This window comes from Galeopterus variegatus, unplaced genomic scaffold (assembly GCF_000696425.1).
Source record: "Galeopterus variegatus unplaced genomic scaffold, G_variegatus-3.0.2 Scaffold80, whole genome shotgun sequence".
Taxonomy (NCBI): domain Eukaryota; kingdom Metazoa; phylum Chordata; class Mammalia; order Dermoptera; family Cynocephalidae; genus Galeopterus; species Galeopterus variegatus.
This window is the reverse complement of record NW_007726191.1, coordinates 195,743-219,409: the sequence shown is the minus strand read 5'-3', so window position 1 is coordinate 219,409 and position 23,667 is coordinate 195,743. Positions and strand designations below refer to the sequence as shown.

Below are 23,667 nucleotides of genomic sequence, written 5' to 3'. Positions count from 1 at the left end.
ATGTATCTGCTAAGTAAAGGCTGGGAAACCATAGTGTGCAGTGGGTTTGAAAGCCGTGGGTTCCAACTCTGGCGTCACTTGCCAGCTGGGGAAAAGGGACTTAACTGCCACCAATCTCAATTTCTTCATCTGTAAAATGGGACTGATAATAGTACCTACTTCCCAGGATTGTTGTCAACAGGCTTCTACCTTTAAATGCTTAGGACTTAAGATGTCTACTCATGGTTGTTATTATCATCAAATGGAGCATTCCTAGGAGTTGGGATCTTGTTAACAGGGCTGGCACTCTCTTTCAAACCCAGGCTTCAAGTATTACTCCCCAGAAGCCACATTTTTTCAGCGTTTGTGAGAAACTCCAAGAAGTCTACGTGGTTCATTTTTAAATCATGGGGCATGCCCGCAACCACCCACAGACATTTAATGATTGGTTGGGGGATGGCACTGTTTTAGACCCTGGAGGCACAAAGATCAGTAGCACCCATTTCCTGTCCTAGTGAGGAGAATCAGACAAATCAATAGTCACAATTCTCCTGGGCATGTGGCAAGGCTACCCACAGATAGGGAGGACAGGACAGCATTTCGGGACAGGGCAGCAGGTGTAAGGGCAGAGGCAGGGGTGCTTGGGGTGCTTGGGGAACCCTGGGGTGGATGGAAGGCAGCATGTACAGGAAGAATGGCCACACATTCCCCCCTCTAGGGTGTGATATTCATTGGGAAAATAGGCTGAACTCTGGGGGTGAAAAACTGGGTATGTATTCCTGCAGTAAACTGAGAGAACTTTCTCTGTGCCAGACCTGGCTGGGGGTGGGGGAGTGCATCAGATGTTGGACAGAGCTCCTGGAGGGGTGGGCTGTCCAGTGGGAGACAATGGCAAGACAGCATTAATAGATTCCACGCCCCTCATACACCCACCTGCTCCCCCAACCCTCCACCCCTACTGCTAGAGCCTAGGTATCCACGAGCCTGCAGGAGCCTGGGAATCAAGCCCTTGTCCTTGGTAGGGGGAGGAGGCAGTTTCCAGATCCTTAGGGGGGCTGTGGTCTCTGAAGGTGGCATCCTAAGCCTGGGATTGGGGCTGCAACCCCTCCTCACTTATCCTTCAGCATACCCTTCTAAGGGGGTGACCCTCTGACCTCCAGAGTGTTCTCCCTCATCCTCCAGCTAGACGTCCCTGGGCAGCAGCTTAAGGAAGGAGGTCTCCAGAGGCCTTAGGTTTAGATGCAGCTGAGAGGCAAGGTTTGGGCCTTAAGTGACTCTGGGGTCCCCTGGTCACTTTTGGGGAGCTCAGTCAAGACCAGGGGCCTGAGTCAGGTCCACGGGAGTGCAGGGCAGAGATGATGGTGTCTGGTCCAAGAGGAGGGAGGAGGCATTGGGCAAAGGGGTCAGGCCGAGGGAGCAGGCGGGGCATCGGGAGTAGAGGGCGCCGAGTGGGGGTGGACGGGCGAGGGGTCCGGCCTGTGCAGAGGGGGGGCGGCCCCCAGGGAGGGGCACGCTATGTCTTTAAGAGCTGCCTGAGCGCAGGTTGCAGCTGCCTGGCCAGCCCGAGAGACAGCGGAGATTCATTACCCGCCGACACAATGACCATTGATGGCCCCGTGGCGTTATTCAAATCCAGTACCAATTGCAGCCGAGCCCCTTTCTCCGCGCCAGGCCCGTATTGTTGGAGCGGCCCACTAAAAGCCCGCCCCGGCCCCGAGCCGCCAGAGGCGCCCGCTCGGGTTCAGCCCTGCGCCTCGCCAGCCCGCCGGCTCCCAGTCTCCCCGCCGCCCGGGCCACCGCCGCCACCGCTACCGCCGGCGCCCTGGCCGCGACTCAGCCACAGGGAAGCGGAGAGCGCCCGAGCCGGTGCGTGCGCGGGGCTGGGCGGGGGCGGGGGACCCACGAGTCCAGTAGCCCGGACCCCGGGCTCGGAAACGCGACCCGGCCTCGGGACCCTGCTCTCCGGATTCCCGGCGAGCCCAGGCTGGGGGCGGGGAGTGGGGAATCGGGGTTCCCCGGACCCGACAGAGAAGATTCCCTCGACCTGGGGCGTCGCAGAGACCCCGGGCCGCGATCGAAGGAAACACACCAGGGGCAATGGGGATCCCCGCGCAGGGTCGGGTCCGCGTGCCACCTCGTCCACCTTACCGCGGGATGGGCCGCGCCTGCAGAGCATCTGCGAGGTGGTCCGAAGCGCAGCTCGGGAGATCTCCGGGTCCGGCGCGTTTAAAGGGCGAAGCGGAACCCCGCAGACCGGGGCCCTGAACTCAGGGGCTTCGCCACTGATTGTCCAAACGCAATTCTTGTACGAGTCTGCGGCCAACCGAGAATTGTGGCTGGACATCTGTGGCTGAGCTCCGGGCGCAACAGGGGCGGGGGCCTCAGGGACGGAGCTCGGCGTGGGCGAGACCCCTCGGGGCGGCGGCTGTCTGGCCCCAGCGCGAGGATCGCGGCCCCGGCCCGGCGCGCACAGGAGGGACGCCGGTCCCTGCCGCCAGTGCCGCCATCCTCATCCTCGTCCTCCTTCCTTCTCCTCCTCCTCTGAGGGTGACCGGTCCCGGCTGCGGGGTCCTCCAGTCGATCGCGTCGTTATTCCCCTTTTCAAATTTCCTCCGGAATGAAGCTAGCAAGCAGTGGCAGGGCCCGAATGTGGTCCGGGGAGCCCGCCCTCGGCCCGAGCCGCAGGAAGTCGGGGATCAAAGAAGATGCCGGCGGAATGCGCTCGCTAACTCGTTTCGAATTTGTCCTAAACTGTCCCCCCATCAATACCCCCCAAACAAACGAACAAAAATCCTAAACCAACCCCTAAATCCCAAACAAACTAACCCTTCCCGCAAGCCCCTGCGGACGGACGGATGGACTGAGCCTCCTCTAGCCGCTGCCGGAATCGGAAAAGCGCCGGGAATGATGCGCTTCAGCCGGGCGACAGCCTAGGCTTTGGAAATGCAACTTGGACAAACGAATCCTTTTCATTAAAGAAAAATCTTCGGAGATAGTGGGGTTTATTTATTTATTTCCTCAAAATTGGGAGTCAGGAGTTGCTTGGGGAGAAGGCGGTTGGGACTGTGGGGGCTGAGCCCAGGTCACCTGTCCCTGACTCCTTTAGGGCTCTGCTAAAAATGACCCAAAATAGTCTGGAGCTCTTTGGCCCCGGGGGCAATTTCAACCATTGTGCTCGCATCCCCGCTGTGCAGAGAACTCGGGTTTTTCCAGCCCGACGTCCTGCCCTACTCCTTAGCATTAATTGGGGTGTGGTGGGAGAAGGGATATCCGACATCTATCAACCTCCAGCCCTTGCAGACAGGAAAAGGAATCCTAGCACCCAATTTCCAGGACATGGAATCTTGGGTGGGACCATGGGCCACTGCTGCAGCTCAGGGGCTGGAAGCAGCAAGGGACCTCCAGGTTACAAGAATTATAGCCCCCCAAAAAGGCTGTAGGGGGCCATTTCAAGTCCCTTGCTCTGTTCCCTAACAAGGGAGCCCCCTGACCTCAGCACCTAAGAAGGGTTGGTCATACAGCCTCCCTGGACAGCACCTGGATCCCAGCACTGGCCTTAATTTGCACCCGTAACCCCCAACATGGCCCCTCTCACACTCACACATGACTAGAAGGCCTCCACCTGCCGCAGTGCTGGAGAGAAACCCACCAGCCAGGGGGTCATCTGTCTTCTAAGAGAATGCGGTGCATTCCCCCCCAGCCCCACCACCGCTATGACAACCATTTGGCATTTTCATCTCCACAGGGTGAGAAGTTCCACTTTAAATTATTGACATTTAATGGAAAGAAAGCAACTTTTTGGGCGGGCTGATATTAGCACCCTAATTCTTTTTTGAGGTCTCCCCCCAGCAAACAGAGCTCTTTTCTCCAGGACATGGGAAGGAAAGGGGGGCTAGGCAGTCTTATCTATGCCATCCCCATTCTGGGTTCTGGAGCTGCTGGCTGCAGCTGGTGGCACAAAGCCTGGCCTCAGAGAGATGGGTGGTGTCCTGAGACCCAGACTTGTCAGCAGAGACTGGCTCTGCTACCCTCTCCTCCAGATGGCCCCATCAGACCATACCCTTCACATATTCTGAGTTTTAATCACCACTCCCTTTTAGGTGATGGGCAGCACTGAGAGCCCTAGGCTGAGGATGGAGAGGTTGTACCAGAGACCATGGCTGGGGGATATCGGGTGCCACCCGTCTGTAAGGATGAAGCTCCAAGCAAGGCTAGTAAACAACTTAATCTTTTATTTGCCCAAGGCCAGCTGTTGTAGGCACGGAGGCCCCACGACTTGCAGAAGGGATGGAGAGAGAAGGGGCAAACGACTCTGCCTACCAGGTGCTGCCTGCCCCCAGCTTGCTTCCTGCAGGAGGTGGAAAGGGAGATAAAATCTACAACTGTGCCACCAAATATCTCTCCAGTTTTCAGATATTATATTTAGTTGTGTAAAGGAGGAAACTGAGGCACACTGAACCCTCCTGTACTCTTATTTGTTAGTCCAAGGTTTAGCCTACTCCTTCCCCCACTCTATCCCCAGCAGAATGAGCTGTAAGCAGCTTGGGGAGGGTCTCAGGAGCCCATCTGGTGGCCTGGGTGGGGGGGGGCCAGCCAGGGTCAAGGGCTGTGGGGAGCAGGAGGAGGGGTGTGGCTGGAAGAGCAGCTGCTGGGAGAGGGGGGCAGGGGGTCAGCCCTGAATAGGGGACCCCAGCTGGGGTTCCATAATGATATCAGTGGGGGACAGGCAGAGCTCTCTGCTATCCAGATGGGGAAACTGAGGCGGAGACTCATCCAATCTTTGAGAAGGGAGGGATCTCCCATCAGCTATTCAGGTCCATTTATCTTCCCCATAAAGACACTGTGGCCCAAGAGCTAGAGAGCTTTGTCAGCGGTCACTCAGTGTTTAGATTGAGACACAGGAATGGAAGGCAGCTGGGTCACCTGGCCGCAGGGCCCCCCTCCACTTGTGACAAACCAAAGGGGCACCCTCCCCCACCTCAGCTGCTGGGAGATGGAGTGCTGGGCTCAGGCGCCTGCCTGCTTCCCATGCTCACGTGCCTGAGAAAGGCTCATTTTTAGCACCTGGCCTCTTTTCCCTGCCTGGAGGGAGCTTCGGGGATAGAGCAGGGAAGAAAGCAGCCAAGGGGCACAGGGAGACCTGGAAGCAGGACCCAAGGGGACATCTGATTGTTCCGTTCTCCTCCCCCAAAGGGTGTCCAGGCACAGAGAGGGCCCTTAGCCGCCATGCAGCGTGGAGATGAAGAGGACGTTGTCCTGGTCCTGAAGCTGGTAGTCCAGCTCACCCTGGTGCAGGAGAGAGAGGAGGGAGCAGGAACCCATCAGGGGCACTTTCCCAGTTTCTCCCCAGGTGTTGGGAGATGAAGTTGGGGGGGCTGGCTGCTCTGGGAGGGGAAGACAGACTCTAGCAGAAAAATAGGCACCCTATACATCAACTTGCAAATCTCCAGGATGGAGGAGAGTTCACTGCTTCCCCCAGCTGCCCATTCCTTCCTCACTTGGGGTGGGAGACTTGAGTAGCCCCAGGTTGGGGGTTAGAGTGGGATGAGAGGCCCAAGGCTTTCCTACTGAAGCAGCAAGGGCAGGGGTTGGGAGAGGGATGTCCCCCAAGGTACTGACCAGCAGTTCCCAGTCGGCATCGTTAATCAGCACCAGAATTCCTGGCCGCCTGTGGGAAAGATGGTGGTGAGCAGCAGGGAGTGAAAGGCAGGAGGCAGGAGGCAGCAAGGGTAGAGAGGCTTGGAGGCCTTGGGCTGCAGGAGAGTGTGGAGGGGAGCCTTTCCTCCTGAGGTTCTGGTTAAAGAAATCCCAGGAAGTGGAGGCCACAGTCTGAGTGTAAAGGAAACCAGGTCAGATAGTCAGGGTCTTTAGGGCCAGATGGAACATGGCTGCAAATGCCAGCCAGCACAACCACCCAGACTTCGGACAAGTCACTTTGTCTCTCTGAGCATCAGTTTCCTCATCTAAAAACGGGGTAAGTTATATCCCCTGTCCCACAAAGTCTGCACGAGGACAAAATGAGATATCAAGTGCTTGCCTGCCAAACTCTGTCACGGTAACCACTAGTAAGAGCATACTCTTCCAGAGGTCTGATCTTACTCTTCTAGGCCCTGGAAATAAAGAACTCCAGCTTCTAGGTCTTCCGCATGCCCATCCTGGAGAGTCACTATCTTGGCTCTTCTGAATCAGGGATGGTTGCCAGTGGCACTGAGCACCTGAATGCTTAAAGCAGTCCTGCCTGACGTAAGGCAGGGTAGGTCAGGCAGCTTAGCCTGGCTCCTGTTGGCAGTGGCCCAAGGAGCACTGCTGTTCTTGGGGGTTGGATGGCAGCCCTAGCCCCCAGGCCCTGCTGATGACCTATGCTTCAAGGCAGATGAACATCCCTCACAACTGCACTGCCCACCTCTTTCACACGGAGGTGGGCAGTGCACTTGTGAGGGATGTTCATCTGCCAGCCTTGTTTGAGAAGTAAAGTGACTTCTTGGCACACAGAACCTGGTCCTTTGCTAGGAGGCTGAGCAGGGCTGGGCCTAGACTTGTACAGGGTGTCCCTAGTAGGAGTGTGTGTATGCATGCACACAGTCAATGATTCCCTGGAATGGTATCAACTAGTCACATGTGGCTATTTAAATTACGGTAAAATAAAATGGAATATTTAGTTCCTCAGTCACACTAGCCACATTTCAAGGGCTCAAAAGCCTCATGTGGCTAGCAGCTACTGTATTGGACAGCCCAGATAAGGAACATTTCCATCACTACAGCAAGTTCTATGGGATAGCACTGTCCCAGACAGTTGAGGGATGAAAGGGACATTGGGCAGCATCTTTTTCTCAGTACTTTGTGTATGGAGAGAGTAACTGAGGTCCAGAGAAGCGAAGTAACTTGACTAAGGTTCCACAGCAAGTCTGAGGCAAGCAGAAGGTGGAATCCAAGTTTTTTGAGAAATTCACCAGGCTCCTTCCATCTGGGATTTTGAAAAATACCCAACATTATAGTGTGGTAACAAGAAAACTGAAAACAGACCTCAGACAGAGCTGGACAGAAGCTCTTTCCTCAGAGGAGTCAGGAGAGGACAAAGGGGACAAGAAGGACTCATAGAAGGCTGAGACTGAACTGAAGGACAAGGGCTCAAACGTCCTTCCCACTTCACCCTCTTCAGGGAAGGGAGGATATAACTCACACGCTGTCTCCCTGGATGAACAACTCTGGCCGCTCTTTTAGCAAATTCTTCTTGATCCAGACAAGGAGGTTCCGGATGTCCCCTGGAGAGGCACAGAACAAACTACTGTCAAATCTAAATAATCACTGGCTCCCAGAGCCTTGCCTGGCCCAGACGGAAGTAAACATGGGACTCAGAGGGTCTCTTTTAGACCAGGCTGTGATGGCCCATGAACTTGTGGATTCCCAAGGTGAGGAAGTGGGTAGGAGAGGCCAGTCACCTGCCAGAGGTCTTCAGAGAAAGTGGCACCTGGCACTGCTGACGGCTTGAAGAAGAGGCAATGGCATTTACATACAGTAGGGGAACTCAAGGCAGACAGTGGGAAGAACTGTCATATCTAAAAGGTTGGGGGACAGACCCCCAGCCATGAGTCCTGAAAGCTGCTCTGAAATTGCCATGGCATACTCCTGAGAGGGCCCTGAAGAGGCCCCTCCACCTTTATCTCTCCAGCTAGTCCCAGATGGGGAGGATTGGGCTTTGCTCTTGGTGGGGTCTGCATATATTTCCCTTTGTGAGGGGAGAAAAACAATCACTGAGCTGATAACATCAGTTAATTTCCTCTAGCAGAGGAGAGAAGGAGCCTTCACCAGCTAGGGATGCTGACAAATTGCTGTTCCACTACTCCGCCCTTCCAGAGCCTTGTGGGCCAGGGGTGGCTACCCTGGAGAGGCAAGAAGTTCAGGGTCAAAAGGGCCTCTCTGGACCGGCCCGGTGGCGCACTGCTACAGTGCGCCGTTTGGGAGCGCGGTGGCGCTCCCGCCGAGGGTTCGGATCCCACATACAGACCGGTTCCCGCTCACTGGCTGAGCGAGGTGCGGGTGCGACACTGAGGGTTGCGATCCGTTGCCGGACACACACACACACACACACACACACACACACACAAAAAAGGGCCTCTCTTGCTCAGCTGAACACTGAGGTGTGCCTCCTTGTGCTTCTGAGGAAACTACCAGTCTCGCTGTATATCATGTGGAGGCTCAGGGCCACTTGTCCCTAGGGTCACCTCTCCTTTCCTAGGGGCAGGGGTGCCAGGCACACTGGAATCTGGCTCTAAGAACTCCTTGAGGCCTATGGCTCTCAACTGTCCACTCCTCAAATAGACCATTCTCCTGAGACAGCAGGAGTTCCTTCTCTTTCCCTGAGATGACTTGAGGATGATGGTCTTAGGGAGACAACTAGTCTCTGGGAAGCTAGCAGAGGGGTTGGGATTAACCATGCCCTGTCCTGAGTTGGTGTCTCAGAGAGGTCTGTTCTCTTGGACCCATGCCTAAAACAAAGCTCAGAGGCGAAGCTGGAGAAGGGCTCAGGCTGTCCTGCCTGGAGTCCAGGGACCTGGAGTATATATAAGCAAGGGAAAGGCTGCTTGTACACGAGGAGGCATATCTGTGCCTCCAGGCTGGGCCCTACAGTGTGGCGCACACATGGCCCCCATCTGGGCAGGGTTTTAATGCTCTCTCACTGGCCTGCATGCCACTCTCCTGGGAGGCAAGAAGGCTGTACACTATTGGGCCTGCATCCTAGATGGACTGGTCCACTTTGCTCTGTGCTAAAGTGCCTGGATTGTATGCCAGTAGAGCACAGGGCCATGGGCAAAGTATGTATGGACTGAGACTGCTGACTTTCCATTTCAATTCTTCCTTTTAAACAAAGCAGATCTTAGTCTTCATGGTCCCTTGGGCAGCCAGGGGTGGGGAGAGTAGTGCCTCCAACTAGCTGCAGTCTGTTTGAACTCCTGGTTGGGCTCCTCCCTGAGGCCTAGGTTTCAGAGATTTCCTCTTGGCTCTGAATCCCCTTGGCCTCCATCTTGGCACTGTCTGATGGGCCGCCAACACATACATCTTGTGGCCGCTCGATAGAGTGCCGGGGTCTGACACATCCATCAGCCAGCCTTGGAGGGCGGGGCTGTGTCTGCGTGTGTGGAGGCAGCCAGGGGAACTGGGCAGGGCCTGGCCTGAAGACCACAGCTGTACCTCCATAGCCCTGGATGGCCTGTACAGAACCAGGATTCAATTAGGGAACAGCCCTGGCTCCCTCCAAAACGGAAGGCACTTCTGCTCTACTCTGGATAGGCTTGGGGGTGGAGGGAGGACTAGTGGTCATGTTGGGGTCATCCAAGTGATGGCACTATCATGGAGTCCCAGAGGGGTGGGCTGGGGGATGAGTCTGCTGCCTGGTGCTGGCTCATTTATCATGGTGCTCCTATTTGCTGAGGTCACTCCCTCCCTCCTCTGCCCGCCCCCCACCCAGGCCTAACCACATTTTTGATAGCCTGTTACCATGGTGAGGCTACCGCATCACCACCCGTATTGTTCCCCTATGCCTGGATTTGGGGGTGGGGAGAGATGGAACTCATGGCTCCCTTCGCAGGCTGCAAGGGCCACTTGGCCTGGCCTGAAACACACCCCCAGGGACATCTTGCTAGGCTTGCTGAGGCCCAGACAATATGCAAATAGCCTTAAAGCCAGATGGTCGGCTTCTAAAGGCGCCCAGGGGAGGAGGAAGGGTTAAGCAGAGTCAGGGGCTGGTGGCTTGGGGATGGCTGTGGGATAGATGGGGGCTGGGGAATCTCACTCTCATCTTCCCACTCTGTATCCTCCCGCCTTCTCACTCCCACTGAGAGTGGTGTCCCTCCAGGGATCCCATGTGATCATTCACAACACAAATATTTACTGAGCAACTACTATGTGCCAGGTGCTAGGGAGATGGTGGTAAGGAAGATGGACATAAAGCCTACCCTGATGGAGCTAAGAGGCCAGCAGGGGACACAGACAGCACTTATTTAATTAGTTGTGATAAATGCTATCTCCTTTGTCTTGGATCAGAAAAAGCCTTTCCGGGCTGGCCATGGCTCACTCGGGAGAGTGCGGTGCTGATAACACCAAGGCCCCGGGTTCGGATCCCATATAGGGATGGCCGGTTCGCTCATTGGCTGAGCATGGTGCTGACAACACCAAGTCAAGGGTTAAAATCCCCTTACCAGTCATCTTTTTTTTTTTTTAACCCTTGACTTGGTGTTGTCAGCACCACGCTCACCCAGTGAGCGAACCGGCCATCCCTATATGGGATCCGAACCCGGGGCCTTGGTGTTATCAGCACCGCACTCTCCCGAGTGAGCCATGGCCAGCCCGGAAAGGCTTTTTCTGATCCAAGACAAAGGAGATAGCATTTATCACAACTAATTAAATAAGTGCTGTCTGTGTCCCCTGCTGGCCTCTTAGCTCCATCAGGGTAGGCTTTATGTCCATCTTCCTTACCACCATCTCCCTAGCACCTGGCACATAGTAGTTGCTCTTCCTTTTTGTCTTTTTTCATGTCCAGCAACAGATCGCAACCCTCAGTGTCGCGCCCGTACTGGACTGGGACCGGCAACAGGGTCGCAACCCTCGGTGTTGCGGCCGCACCTCGCTCAGCCAGTGAGCGGGAACCGGTCTGTATGTGGGATCCGAACCCTCGGTGGGAGCGCCGCTGCGCTCCCAAGCGGCGCACTGTAGCAGTGCGCCACCGGGCTGGCCCCCACCAGTCATCTTTTGAAAAAAAAAAAAAAAGAAGAAAAAGCTTTTCCGAGGATGTTAACACTGAAGCTCAGGCCTGAAGGATGGGTGCGGTCCGGTGGGGTGAGGTGGGGTGGGGAGCATTCTGGGCAGAAGGAAGAGCATATGGGAAGACTTGAGGCAGGATGGAAGTGGCAGGTTCAAGGAAGCAGAACAGAGAAGGCAAGAAGCTCAGCAGATGGGGCCAGAGCAATAGCTGGGGCCAGATCAGGCAGACCTTGTGGGCCTTGAGAAGGGACCTGCTCTGGAAGAGCCTCTCCCTCCTCGTGAACCCCAGTGGGATTTTGCAAGTGTGTGGTCTCCAAGCAGTGAGCCAACACCACCCATGTTTCTCTGCCTTGACCCACGAATCAAGATCCAGCTCAAGTGTATGGCATTAACATACTAGAGTGGGGCCTGAGGGCCTGGTATCATCACGCTCAGAACCCTGAGATGTTTGCTGAACATGTGGAGGGAGGCAGGGAGGAGGAACAGGTTAAGAATACAGACAATGGAGTCAGACAGCTCTGGTTTTGAGTTTGACTCCATTGCTTCCTAGTTATATGACCCTGGGTAAGGAATTCTCTGAGCCTCAGCTTCCTCCTTCTGTAAAATGGGGATGGTAAAAATGTCTCTCATTGGGGCTGGCCCGTGGCCTACTTGGGAGAGTGTGGTGCTGATAACACCAAGGACATGGGTTCGGATCCCTATATAGGGATAGCCAGTTAGCTCACTTGAGAGAGCGTGGTGCTGACAACACCAAGTCAAGGGTTAAGATCCCCTTACCGGTCATCTTTAAAAAAAAAAAAAAAATGTCTCACAGGGTTGTTCTAGAGATCAAATAAGATGATCCATATCAAGCTCTTGGCACTGTGCATGGCACATCAATGCTGTAATTACTCTAGGCTCCAGAGGAAGAACTGTACCTTTCATACTCTGATGCTCTGGACTTCCACACTCTCTGCCCAGTGGCCTGGCATCCCATCTATGGAGGGTGAGAGACAGCCAACCATTAATCAGACAGTGCTGGGACTGGCTGGAGTTTTCTGTGGGATCTGGTACCTTCTCATTAGAAGTGGGAATGGGAATGGGGGGACTGAGAGAGTAGGGAAGGGGTCCCAGACACTGGCTTTCCTTCCATATTAGATGTTCAGACCCACAAGACATCAGGGGTTGGCCAATGTTCTGAGGCTGTGGGTGCCAGAGGCCGGACTTCCATGGGCACACAGCACCAGAGGAAAGAGATGGGCACATTAATACAGGGTTTCCAGTGCAGGAAACCTTGGGACCTGCCTGCCCATCTGGGGAAGAGCAAGTGATAGGAGCTGCTGCTCGGTGGTGTAGCGGTTAGTGTTCTGTTTCTGGAGCCAGGAAACCCTGGTTGTGTGCTAGATGGAATTAGGTAGGAAGTCACTTCACCTCTCTAAATCTGTGTCATCCTCTGACAAATGGGGATAATAATCCACACTCCAAAGAGGTGCTGCAAGGATTAAGGCATAATGCTAGCAGCAGGCCCAGCACAGTGCCAAACACACAGGACATGCTCAACAGACAGGTGCACTGAGCATACAGCCCACAGTGATTTCGGATTCCTTATCCCCTGGGCTGCCAGAACCCTCTCCTGAAGGCTGCCAAAGGAACACCATGGCATACCCATCTTAGAGAGCACCTGCAAAAGCTCTCACCAGAATCCCTCACCCCAGTGGACTTGTCCTTGTCTGGGGGACACTGACTGCCTACTATGGCAGGGCCCTGAGGGGGTCAACCACAGTCTCTCAGGGTTGAAAGGGAACAATCCCAAAGTCCTGTCTTATTGAATCTCGGGTATAACAAACCCTCGGCCAGCCTCTCTTTGAACATCTCCAGGGACCCATGGAGCTGCTCTGACTTTCTCCCAAGCAGAAATCTGTCTTCCTGTCACTTCCACACTGGACCTGCTTGGTCAAGGCCAACAAATGTGTCCCCTATTCCCCATGACGGCCCTTCAGATTTGGGAGAGACTGATCCTCTAAGTCTTCTTTTCCATAGGTTAAACTGCCCCTGTCCCTACCAAGTGCATCAGGCTCCAAGACAGGGCTCTTCTGGGAGCCCACCCCAGGCCTGGGTTGAAAATGGAGAAGAAAGAGCTGGCATGGGGGGAGTAAAGGAGAAGAGGGGGTGGAGGGAACATCAGAGGGTCCATTTACAAGTGAATGGGGGTAAGAATGGAGCAGTTTGTGGGCTAAACTGGCCTCAAAAGGAGGTTTACAGATGTGCGAGGGGACGCTCCTCATTGTTTAATTAAGCAGAAAGTGGATCTTTTCAAAAGCAATTTTGCACAGGGACTGGGAGGGGTGGGGGAAGAGGAAGGACGTGGGGAGGGGATCAGCAAACAGGCCCTGAGAGCAGAGAAAGGAACAGCTGGCCCCGGAGAGGCTGTGAAATGCATGCTAAGCAGTTTAAAGCGCACAGGAGCTCCTTGCAGCTCCTGCCCTCCCTCACCAGCCACCATTTAATAGAGTGGAGCAGGCAGAGGGGGCACCGGGGCAGGGCAGAGGAAGAGGGGCAGGGAAAGGTGATGCAGACATGTCTCTTCCTGGGGCCGGGGCTGGGAGCCTGGACTTGAAGGGATCCTTGAGTCATAAAAGCCAGCTCCCAGCAGCCACAATGCCAATCAAGGAGATGGTCTGTTTCATGGAGATGGCTGTTAAGACGTCCTCCCCTACACATACAGTTTCCTACTGGATCAACACACCTGCTTCACAGAATTGTTTATACAGTACTTAGATCTTGAAGAAACTTTTCCAAACTGTAGATGTCAAATAAATAATCAATTCAATAATGTATAAAGTTAGCCCAACCTCCCATTTTACAGAGAGGGAAAAAAGAGGCTGGCAGAAATAACTGATTCGCAATTGCATACTGCCAAGGGCTCCTCTCTTGCAGTCTCACCCCCTTTGGCCTTATCCATCCTCTTCTCCCAACTTGGCTGGGTTGGAACCTCTCCCCTGGCCCAAGACCCACGGGTCCTTTTGTTTGTGAGACTTGTCACAGTCCATATCTTATGGCTGCTATTATTTCTGCTGGAGTCTCCAAGACATGCTCAGCCAACTGGCAGCCTCTGGGCTGGGAAGGCTGCCAGATGACAGATCTGGGCACAGGATTGTGGGGGAAAGTAAGACTCTCCAGGGAAGCACAAGGCCCCTGCCCTCCCAACTGAGCTCACGTGTGCCAGGGTAAGGCCTGGCAGCTGCCAACCAGCTCTGTGGCTGCTGTGTGACCTATACCTCTGGGCATGGCAGGGCATAAATGGGAACCAGGAGTAGACACCCACAGCCAAGGGCCCAAATACTGAGCAAAGGGGCCACTTTGATTTCCCTCCCCTGCTTCCCTTTCTTTCATCCCAGAGAAGGGATAGGTCGCTACCTGCCCCCTAAGCAGTGGTTGGAAGGTCAGGGATCAAAAATCTGAGTCCAGACTCCCTACTTGGGTAACTCTCTTTCTCCCCTCTGAGCTTTGGTTTCCTTTGATAATATCTATCAGGGTCATTACAAAAAATGAAATAAGTAGCTGTTGAAGGCATGAATGAATGAATGAAAGTATGAAAATGGGAAAATACACAATGGATGTGAGATGTTAGAGTGATTCAGGGAGCCTCTTGGGATAAATGGTGATGGGTTAGTGGTAAGGTGCCAGGGCTTTGGAGACCCTGAAATCTGTTTCTGAATCTTGGTTCTGCCATTTAAATAACTGTATGACTTGGAGTGAGACCCCTGACATCTCTGAGTTTTGGCTTCTACCTTTTAAAGTGGAAATAATAATGGCAGCTACTTCCTAGGAATTTGTGACAATGATTTACACAACCAAGTGGGGCTCTACCTACTGTTTCCAACTTAGCCAGTGCCCCTTACAATACTGGCCATCCTTTAGTTCCTTGACCACCCCATGGCCTTTTACCCCTTGGGGTCTTAACAGGTGCTGTCCCCTTTGCTTGGAACGGGCCCCCATGCATCTCTGCTCTCCCTCCACAATTTATTAGGCTGGCTTCTTTTCATCCTCAGGCCTTAGCCTCAAGGTAACCTCCTTAAAGAGGCCTTCCCTGACCATCTAGTCCCATTCAAAGCGCCCTTTTGTTCTCTTCATGCCAATTACTGTAATTTATAATTATACACTTATATATTTACTTGTTTATTGCCTGGCTCCACTTCCATTACACTGTTAACTCTATTAGGGCAAGAACCACATCTGTTTTGCTCACCACTGAGTACCCAGCAACTAGTACAGAGACTGACACAAAGGAGACACTCAAAAAATATTTGCCAACTACACAAAAGAATAAGGTACTTACTGCTGTACTTTGTGCTGAGTATTCAGTCAATGAATGAATGAAATGGGGCTGGAATTATGAAACGTGTGGGTCTTCATGCCAGTCTAACTCAAGGGGAAATAAATCATAACTTGTGATATTTTAATAAGCATTCAGGCAAGGACTTTGAGATTGAATTTTTGAGTGGCTTCTGAGAGCCCCTTGCTCCCTACCAAGGCTGCCAAGGCTGCATGGCCATCTGTCAAACTAAGAAACAGTCACCTTTATTACCCCTGGGTCTTCCCCCACCAGGAACATTCAATGCCACAATCCTGACATTTAACCCCAGCCACATATCCATCCCCAGCTCAAGGTGGGCAGTACCCTGCTCCGCAGTAAGTGTCCCCCAGCCTCTAAGTGTGACAGACAGACCTCCTCTGTGCTATTGCTTCCTGGCCCAAGGGAGGATCAGAGATGGCTGCCAGTGAATTTGGGCAATAATAATTGTTCGATTCTTGGCAGATGTGTATCCAGTTCCAGAAGAAACTTGTTGAACCTCACTTGACCATTTTCTACTGCCTCCCTTCAGGAACCTCATTCCCTGCCTCTTCCTAAGATTGGTGCCCTCTTTTCCCAAGAAGCATCTCAGGCACAGGCAGAGACTGGGCTCCTGTTCCTGTGCATTCTGCTCTTATTAAAATCCACTGCTAGGGCAGAAAAAGACCTCAACAGCTGCCATATGTAGCCCCCTGCCTCTAGGCTCTACTGAGTTACCCAGCCAGACTTCTGCAGGCTAACTATTTTATTTTATTATTTTTTTTTGGCGGCTGGCGAGTATGGGGATCCAAACCCTTGACCTTGGTGTTATAACACCACACTCTAACCAACTAAGCTAACCGGCCAACCCCAATTTTATTTTATTTTATTTTATTTTATTAGATTAACTCTTTAAAACCTCCCAATCTGAAGGCAGGGACTGGCTCTTGTTCATGGCCATCTCCTCAATGACTGGTATATGGTCTGCCACACAGGAGGTGCTCAGTATATATTTGTTCAAGAAAGATGAACAAGTATTTCAACAAACAAATAAAAATCTGCTATCTCCCTTAGTCAACCTCTCTCCTCCAACCTTTTTGGCTGGACATTTTTCTTCTAATCTAAATCCTCTTACCATAGGGCCGGCCTGTGGCTCACTTGGGAGAGTGTGGTGCTGATGACACCAAGGCCACAGGTTCAGATCCCTATATAGGGATGGGCAGTTAGGTCACTTGGGAGAGCGTGGTGCTGACAACACCATGTCAAGGGTTAAGATCCCTTTACCAGTCACCTTTAAAAATAAATAAATAAATAAAAATCCTCTTACCACAATGTGAGCCCATCTGCATTACTACATTCCCAATGAAGTTTACCACCTTCAAGAGAACATCTCTCTGCTGTCATATTATAATAACAGAGACACATGGCATAACTTGTTTATTCCTTTTAACAACTGTGAGAGATAGGAATCACCCCGCTTCATAGATGAGAACACTAAAGCTCAGAAAGGTAGTCACTGCCCTAAGGTTCTAAGGGTATTCAAACTCAAGTCTGCCTGATACAGAACCCCTATGTAAGGATTAAGCTATCCCACCTCCCTCCTCTGAAGCCGGCTGACCCAGGAAGGATGGGTGGAGAATACTCTGGTGATCTTCTCTTCCTCCCTCCCCACTGGCCAGGAAAATTCTACCTATCCCCACTTGAACGGAGCTTGAGTGATCCCCACTGACCAACTCCTGCCCAGTGGCCCCAGAGAGGGGCTCAGAAAGCCAATACTCGGGCCGGCCTGTGGCTCACTCGGGAGAGTGCGGTGCTGATAACACCAAGGCCACGGGTTCGGATCCCATATAGGGATGGCCAGTTTGCTCACTGGGTGAGCATGGTGCTGACAACACCAAGTCAAGGGTTAAGTTCCCCTTACTGGTCATCTTTTCTTTAAAAAAAAAAAGAAAGCCAATACTCACAGGGCTCCTCCTGTCCAGGCAAGGTGACTTGATGTTTCTTTACACCGTCAAACAGGAGCTCTGCCCCACCTCTGCAAAGGAGGACCAGAGAAAAGGACAGTCAGGTGAGCTCCTGCAAATAGGAGGAGGTAGCTGGGACTGAAAACTGAGGATGGGTCTGACAGTAGAAGCCCAAGAGTTGAAGAGACCAAGGTGTGGGAACATCTTGGGTACCAGTTTGTTGGGTACCAGTAATCAGGTCTCAAACGTGACTTCCTGATCTGGTAAAGTAGGATGTATGTAAATATTTTTACTAATAAACAAGTATCTAAATTTGCAGACTCCTGTTTTTACTCCTCTGCTCTCTAGAGAGGCAGCTTAACACACAGGTATGGAACACAGGCTTTGGAGCTGTCAGCCCCATGGAGACCAAGCTCCACCTCTCGCTGATGGAGAGACACCTTAGGTACGTGACTCAATCTTCTCATACCTCAGTCTTTCCATCTGCAAAAAATGTTGAGAAGCCACTGTGAGGCAGTCTAGAGACCCTGTGCATCTAGAGGCTTCCTCTGGCCAGGTGAGGGTTTGAAAATGCCTCTAGCTGTGCCACCTGCTGGTGCCTGGTGGGCAAACCATAGTGCTGGAGGCTGCGAGAGTCCTCTACGCTTGGTACTGACTAAGAGCAACTGCTTACATCCCCTCGCCGTTTATAACATGCTCCTCACCTCATTTTATCCTCAGGACATCCCAGGGAAGGAGGGAGAGAGGCAGACATCATGAACTCCATTGGATGAAGAAGCAGACTGAGGCCTAGAGAGGTTAAGTGACTTGTCCAAGTTTAGACAGGCAGTGGCTGAACTAGGATTTGAATCTAACTCATTCTTGCTCAGCCCCAGCAGCCTTAGCAAAAAATACCCCAAGATTCCCCAAAGGTCAGAAAGCCCCTTGAGGGCAGAGTTTGGTTCATACTGTGTCCCAGCTCCTGGCCAAGGTAAGGCTGGGACAGTAGAGATGCTTGGAGCCAAGTCCAGAAGCCAGGGCTTCTGATGTGGACACCAGGTCTCTTTCAGTGCTCCACACTGCTGCTTCTGCTGGGTCTCCTGATTCCCACGTCAGACTTCATGTGGGTCTTAACTGAAAAGGCCATAACAGGCTTTTGATGAATGTAATGCCTCCCACTCCACCACCTTTCCCGATTTCAGGGAACAGAGATGTCCCTAGACAGCCCACTGGGAGGCAAAGGCAAGGCAAGCATTGTCATGGGAGAAACATGGGGCGACTGTCATCCAAACAAGATCACGCTTTGTTGATGCAGAAATGTGGAGGGGGAGAGGAGGCCCATCTGTGGACGCGCACAGGGCTATTTCAGCTGCAAACCCTCACAGAGTCTCCATTTATCTGCTTCCAAGAGCCCCGTTTTCTCCTGGGTGGGGGTTGGCACATGCAGCAGCTGGGATGGGGGAGGGAGACAAGCAAAGGGCTTAGGAGTTGGGGGTCAGAGAAGAGGGATGGCAACTGAAGACACTGGGACTCAGGCAAACAACCAAGAGTGGCCAAACCTGGTGGTGCCAGGCTCAGAGGCCGAGGCTGTTTTTCCCTTTACAAATGGATGAAGGGAGAATCAGCCTGGCTCAGAGTGACCCATCACTGCTGGGTTCACTGCTGGGTTCATGGCTCAGAGTGACCCATCACTGCTGGCCCCCAAGGGAGGGGTTGGCAGTTCTACTCTCAGCACATCTGGAGTGGGAGAAGGTGCATGCTCAGCCTCTGGAGTGATTCAGGAAGGCAGACAAGGGGTCTTTTCTGGCCCCAGAGAGACCCAAGGCCAGACCCTCCCATGTCTCACAAGATTTGCTATTCGAACTCAACTAAGAAACCTCCATTTTCCTTCCACCCCCCAGTTTTTGGTGGATGTGTCTGTGATACCAGTGATAGATACAGACATTTCCAAAACTGCTTTCACTTTTTCATCTTCATCTTTTCGTTACATACACACACACACACACACACATACACATACATATATTTGTTGTTGTTGTTTGTTTCCCCTCCACCTGCTGGAATGCAAACTCTGCTTAAAACAGAGCCTGGCACATGGAAGGTAGTCAACAAATACTTGCCAAATGAATGAAAATGCCCAATTCTCCCATTTCTTCTCTGACCTCGTAGCATTCCCTCTCTTTGCCAATACCTCCCCAGCTGGGGAAGGTGAAAAGGGATGGGATGGAGAGAATCTCACATCTGGGCCCTTAAAGCCTGGACTGCAGGGACCCAAAACACATCTGTACTATATACTTTGAATCCTGTGTGACCTGAGAAAATGCTCTGCTAAGGACAGTTCGAGGTAAGACAAAGGATAAAAGAATTAGTCACTGACAAGAGGGAGAAAGGTGTGAGAGGCCTTTGAGAGGGTCTACGGAAGAGCTAGTGGGGCCAAGACTACATCTGCTCACGGGGAAGAGGCAAAGTCCTAACCCAGACTCTCCCAGTATCCAGGTGGGGATGCGGCCACTCAGGGACAAAAGGGAGAAAATGATGGGCATGGCAGCTCCTTTGCAAAAAGGGTGAAGAGTGAAGCATGTCTGCCGAGAGATGCAGAAATAAAAGAAAGTTCGGGGTAAAAGCATGTATCGTAACAAAGACAGAGAGAAAAGAGACTTGCATGTATCTTAGGCATTCTTGTGTCCCAAGAAACTGCAATTCTCATGGGACACTGTGGTGTGGGTGGAGGTGGTAGGATATGGGTAGGTGGGTGGTGGAATGTTGTCCTGCCTTGCTGTGGCTCACTTTTGCTGTTGGGGGTAAGAGAGACTGTGGTTAGAGATGGTCAGTCCAGAAAAATGGCAATTATGCTGGTCTGTAAGAACTGGAGGGCAAGGGCCGTATCTTCGTCATATGACTTCCCACTATTGCCAGCACAGAACCTGGCAGACAGAAGACATGTCTGATGAACAAATACCATGTCCGACTCAGTGAGAATGAAAGACAAACTGGCTATAGATAAATCTCAATACTGGTAGTCTTCTCCCTTCCCAGCTCTGCTGAGGCCTGTCAAAGCAGCAGGAATCCTCTTGGAGTCCTCAGGCTTTGGAGGGCGTGGGTGGGTATAGCTGGGCCAAGGATCAGTGAGGCAAAATAGTCAAGAGGCCAGACCAATACAGTTCTAATTGGATCCCAGCAGCCAGACAATATCATCAATTAAAATGCCTTTAACATTCATGGGACTACTCCCTTCTAAGGGACAGAAACGCTGAACACTGTAGGGCATGGACAGTGTTCTATTTATCTTTGTATCCTCAGTATCTGGCTCACTGCCTGGCACATGGTAGGCACTCAGTAAATGACTGGTGAATGAACTACCCAGTGAAGGGAAAACATGAAAGAAACTGGGGGCAGCCAATCGGAGGAAAGGCATTCGGGCAGAGTTTTTATTTTTTATTTATTTTTTATTATTTTTTTTCCTTTTTGTCTTTTTCCGTGTCCGGCAACGGATCGCAACCCTCAGTGTCGCCCCCGCACCGGACCGGGACCGGCAACGGGATCGCACCCCTCGGTGTCGCTCCCGCGCCTCGCTCAGCCAGTGAGCGGGAACCGGTCCGTATGTGGGATCCGAACCCTCGGCGGGAGCGCCGCCGCACTTCCCAAGCGGCGCACTATAGCAGTGCACCACCGGGCCTGCCCCTGGGCAGAGTTTTTACATTCTCATCCCAGACTTTTCCTTTCCTTTCACATAGACCTTGGCTTGTTTCTCTCTCTCTCTCTCTCTCTCTCTCTCTCACACACACACACACACACACACACACATCCCTAATCCCAGCTTTTCCATGAGATTCTGGAAATCAGACCACCCATCTTTTAGGTCCTCAATTTCTTTGCCTTTTCTATAAGCTTGGCAGTTTATTTCAGCTTTGAAACTATATGACAAATCTTCTGTAGGCTGGACAAGATAGTGGCTTAAAAAGACCTCCTCCTTGCTCTGTGTTTCGTCCCTTATTGGTGTGTGTCCCAATCCTTCCACTTTTCATCTTGTGCACACCATACTGTCAGTGTTAGTATCCCCCACTGTCGTACCTTAACCCCGTATCTCCACACGATTCAAGATCGGCAGAAGGCACTCAGCCAGTTTACTGACTGTTCTGTCTTCTGACCCCCACGTCTTCAGAAGAGAAAGAAAGGAATACCCTCCTGACCACACATCCTACAAGAAATAAGACCCAAGAACCAAGTAAGAGGAAATTGGGCCCCGAAGGAAGAAATCGAGGGTGAAGTGCGGTCCTTCTAGGTTGTAGGAACTCAGATACCGAAAAGATGGGCCTGGCCCGAAAAGTGATCGATAAAGAATATATGGAGACCGCCTGCTAACCATCGCGCCTTTTGAGTCCTACAAGGCACAGGGCACTGAGGAGTACCCAGAGTGCACCTCCCCGCCCGTATGCGCTTCTATTCCCGGACATACGGCCTCGTCGCCAAGGGAGACCGAACCTCTCAGACTCTTCGAGGAGAGTGGCGCAGGTCGCGCAGGGCGCCGGGAACCTCGGCGATTCGGCCGTGTGAGGCTCCAAGAGAGAGGAAGGGGAGTTCCGGGCCCGACAACTTCACTCCATCCCCACCGTGCCATAGCTCTGAGACTCACCCGAACTCCACCTCCACTGACAAGGGCGCTGCCATGTTGAGGAAGCCGAACTCGCAGGAAACTCCCCTCAATTTCCGGCTCGCCAGCCCATTTCCGGTAGCTGACCAGTGCTGCGACCGGAAGAGGCGTCGTCCAAATAACCATCCTCTTCAGCTATTGGAGGAAGGCACGGAGGGGGAAGGTCCCGGGTGCTGACGGGCCACTTGTGAATTGATCTCCTTCCGCCTTTCACAGACTGGGCTCAGAGATCCCGGGTGGGAAGCGCCATTCTCATCCCGGAGCACAGCTAGGCGGAGAGCGCTCAGCGTCTTTACGAGGGGACTGTGAGCGACATCACTGTTTATCTTGCATTAGTTACAAATCTCTTTAGTCAGCACACCAATTTGGCTAGTCCACCCCCTCGTCTGACTTGAATTATAAGTGACTCCAAATCTTTATTTCCGACCCAGAAATCTCTCTCCTGAGTTATCGACTCTCTTTCCAACCTCCTCTTTTTTTTTTTTTTTGTCCTTTTTGAGACCGGCCGCACCGCGCTCAGCCAGTGAGCGCTGTGAGCGCCCCGGTCATCCCTATATAGGATCCGAACCCGCGGCGGGAGCGCTGCTGCGCTCCCAGCGCCGCACTCTCCCGAGTGCACCACGGGCTGGGCCCCAACCTCTTTCGATGTCGATTTGGATGTCACTCATTCAACAGCTATCTATTGCACCTCTGCGTGCCAGGCATTTTGGTCGGTGCTATGGATGCAGTGGTGAAGGGGGTTCCTGTCTTTAGAGCACTCACAGTCCAGTGGGGAGAATAACTGTAATCAAATAAACATACAAATCATACTAGTAAATGTAAACCTCAAACGGAAAGAAATGATCTGAAGTTATAGGAACTTTAGAAGGAAAACTGACTAGGGCCGGCCCGTGGCTCACTCGGGAGAGTGCGGTGCTGATAACACCAATGCCCTGGGTTCGGATCCCATATAGGGATGGCTGGTTAGCTCACTGGGTGAGCGTGGTGCTGACAACATCAAGCCAAGGGTTAAGATCCCCTTACCCGTCATCTTTAAAAAAAAAAAGAAAGAAAGAAAACTGACTAGACTGGACTTGCTGAGTTCTAAAGCCTGAGTAGAGTTAATTAGGTGGGTGTGAGGGGAGAGAAACCTCTGGGAGCATTCCAGTGAGGAGAACAGAAGGTGCAAAGGCTCTGGGTAAGAACATGCTGGAGCATCAAGAAAGGAAGGTGGAAGTTGGGGAGCTGGGAGCCTGGTAAGAGATATGGCTAGAACGGTAGGTAGGGGCAAAACCATGCCTTGTAAGCCAGCAAGGATTTAAGTCTCTAGGAGTCTCTTAAGTGGGTGGTTATTGAAAGGTTTTGAGAGGGGGGCTGCATTGTTAGAACTGTGCTTTAAAATATCTTTTCTGGGGCCGGCCTGGTGGCGCACTGCTACAGTGCGCCGCTTGGGGGCGTGGCGGCGCTCCCGCTGAGGGTTCGGATCCCACATGCAGACCGGTTCCCGCTCACTGGCTGAGCGAGGTGCGGGCGCAACAGCGAGGGTTGTGATTCCATTGCAGGTCCCGGTCCAGTGCGGGCGCGACACTGAGGGTTGCGATCCATTGCCAGACACGAAAAAAGACAAAAAGGAAAATAAATAAATAAATAAAATAAAATATCTTTTCTGGTTGCAGTGTGGAGAATGGTTTGGAGGGGAACAGGAAGGAGGCAGGGAGACCACTAGAGCCTGTTGCAGAAGCCCAGAGCAGAAGTGAAGTGAAGTGGTTGTTCCATGGATATCTAAATAGCAACACTTCCAAAAGTGAACTCAATGGGCCGGCCCATGGCTCACTAGGGAGAGTGCAGTGCTGATAACACCAAGGCCACAGGTTCGGATCCTTAAAAAGAAAAAAAAAACCAAAAGTGAACTCGATGAAAAGATGTAGTGGTTAAGAGCAAGTAGTTAAACTGTGAGTTTATATCCAGGTCCTGCGACTTCTTAGCTATGTCACTGGGCAAGTCCCTTTGTGCATGTTTCCTCATCTGTAAAATGGGCATAATAA

At 52.4% G+C, this 23,667-nt stretch overlaps 1 protein-coding gene across 1 annotated transcript; it reads right to left on the bottom strand.

The window, feature by feature from the left end:
- Positions 1-4,191: 4,191 nt before the first annotated feature.
- Positions 4,192-21,935, bottom strand: URM1 (ubiquitin related modifier 1). The gene is made up of 5 exons (XM_008579245.1): positions 21,626-21,935; positions 17,014-17,084; positions 7,160-7,241; positions 5,599-5,647; positions 4,192-5,265 (listed from the first exon to the last, which is right to left on the bottom strand). Exons 1-5 carry the CDS (start codon positions 21,658-21,660, stop codon positions 5,197-5,199), a joined length of 306 nt encoding a protein of 101 aa, XP_008577467.1. The 5' UTR covers positions 21,661-21,935; the 3' UTR covers positions 4,192-5,196.
- Between the last annotated feature and the right edge of the window lie 1,732 nt (positions 21,936-23,667).

Coding starts and splice junctions, on each gene's coding strand:
- URM1 (XM_008579245.1), bottom strand. CDS start 21,660: ATGGCAGCGCCCTTGTCAGTGGAGGTGGAGTTCGG. Junction 7,242..17,013: donor GCCTGGACAGGAGGAGCCCT/GTGAGTATTGGC, acceptor GTGCCTCTCCAG/GGGACATCCGGAACCTCCTT. Junction 5,266..5,598: donor ATGCCGACTGGGAACTGCTG/GTCAGTACCTTG, acceptor CTCCTGCACCAG/GGTGAGCTGGACTACCAGCT.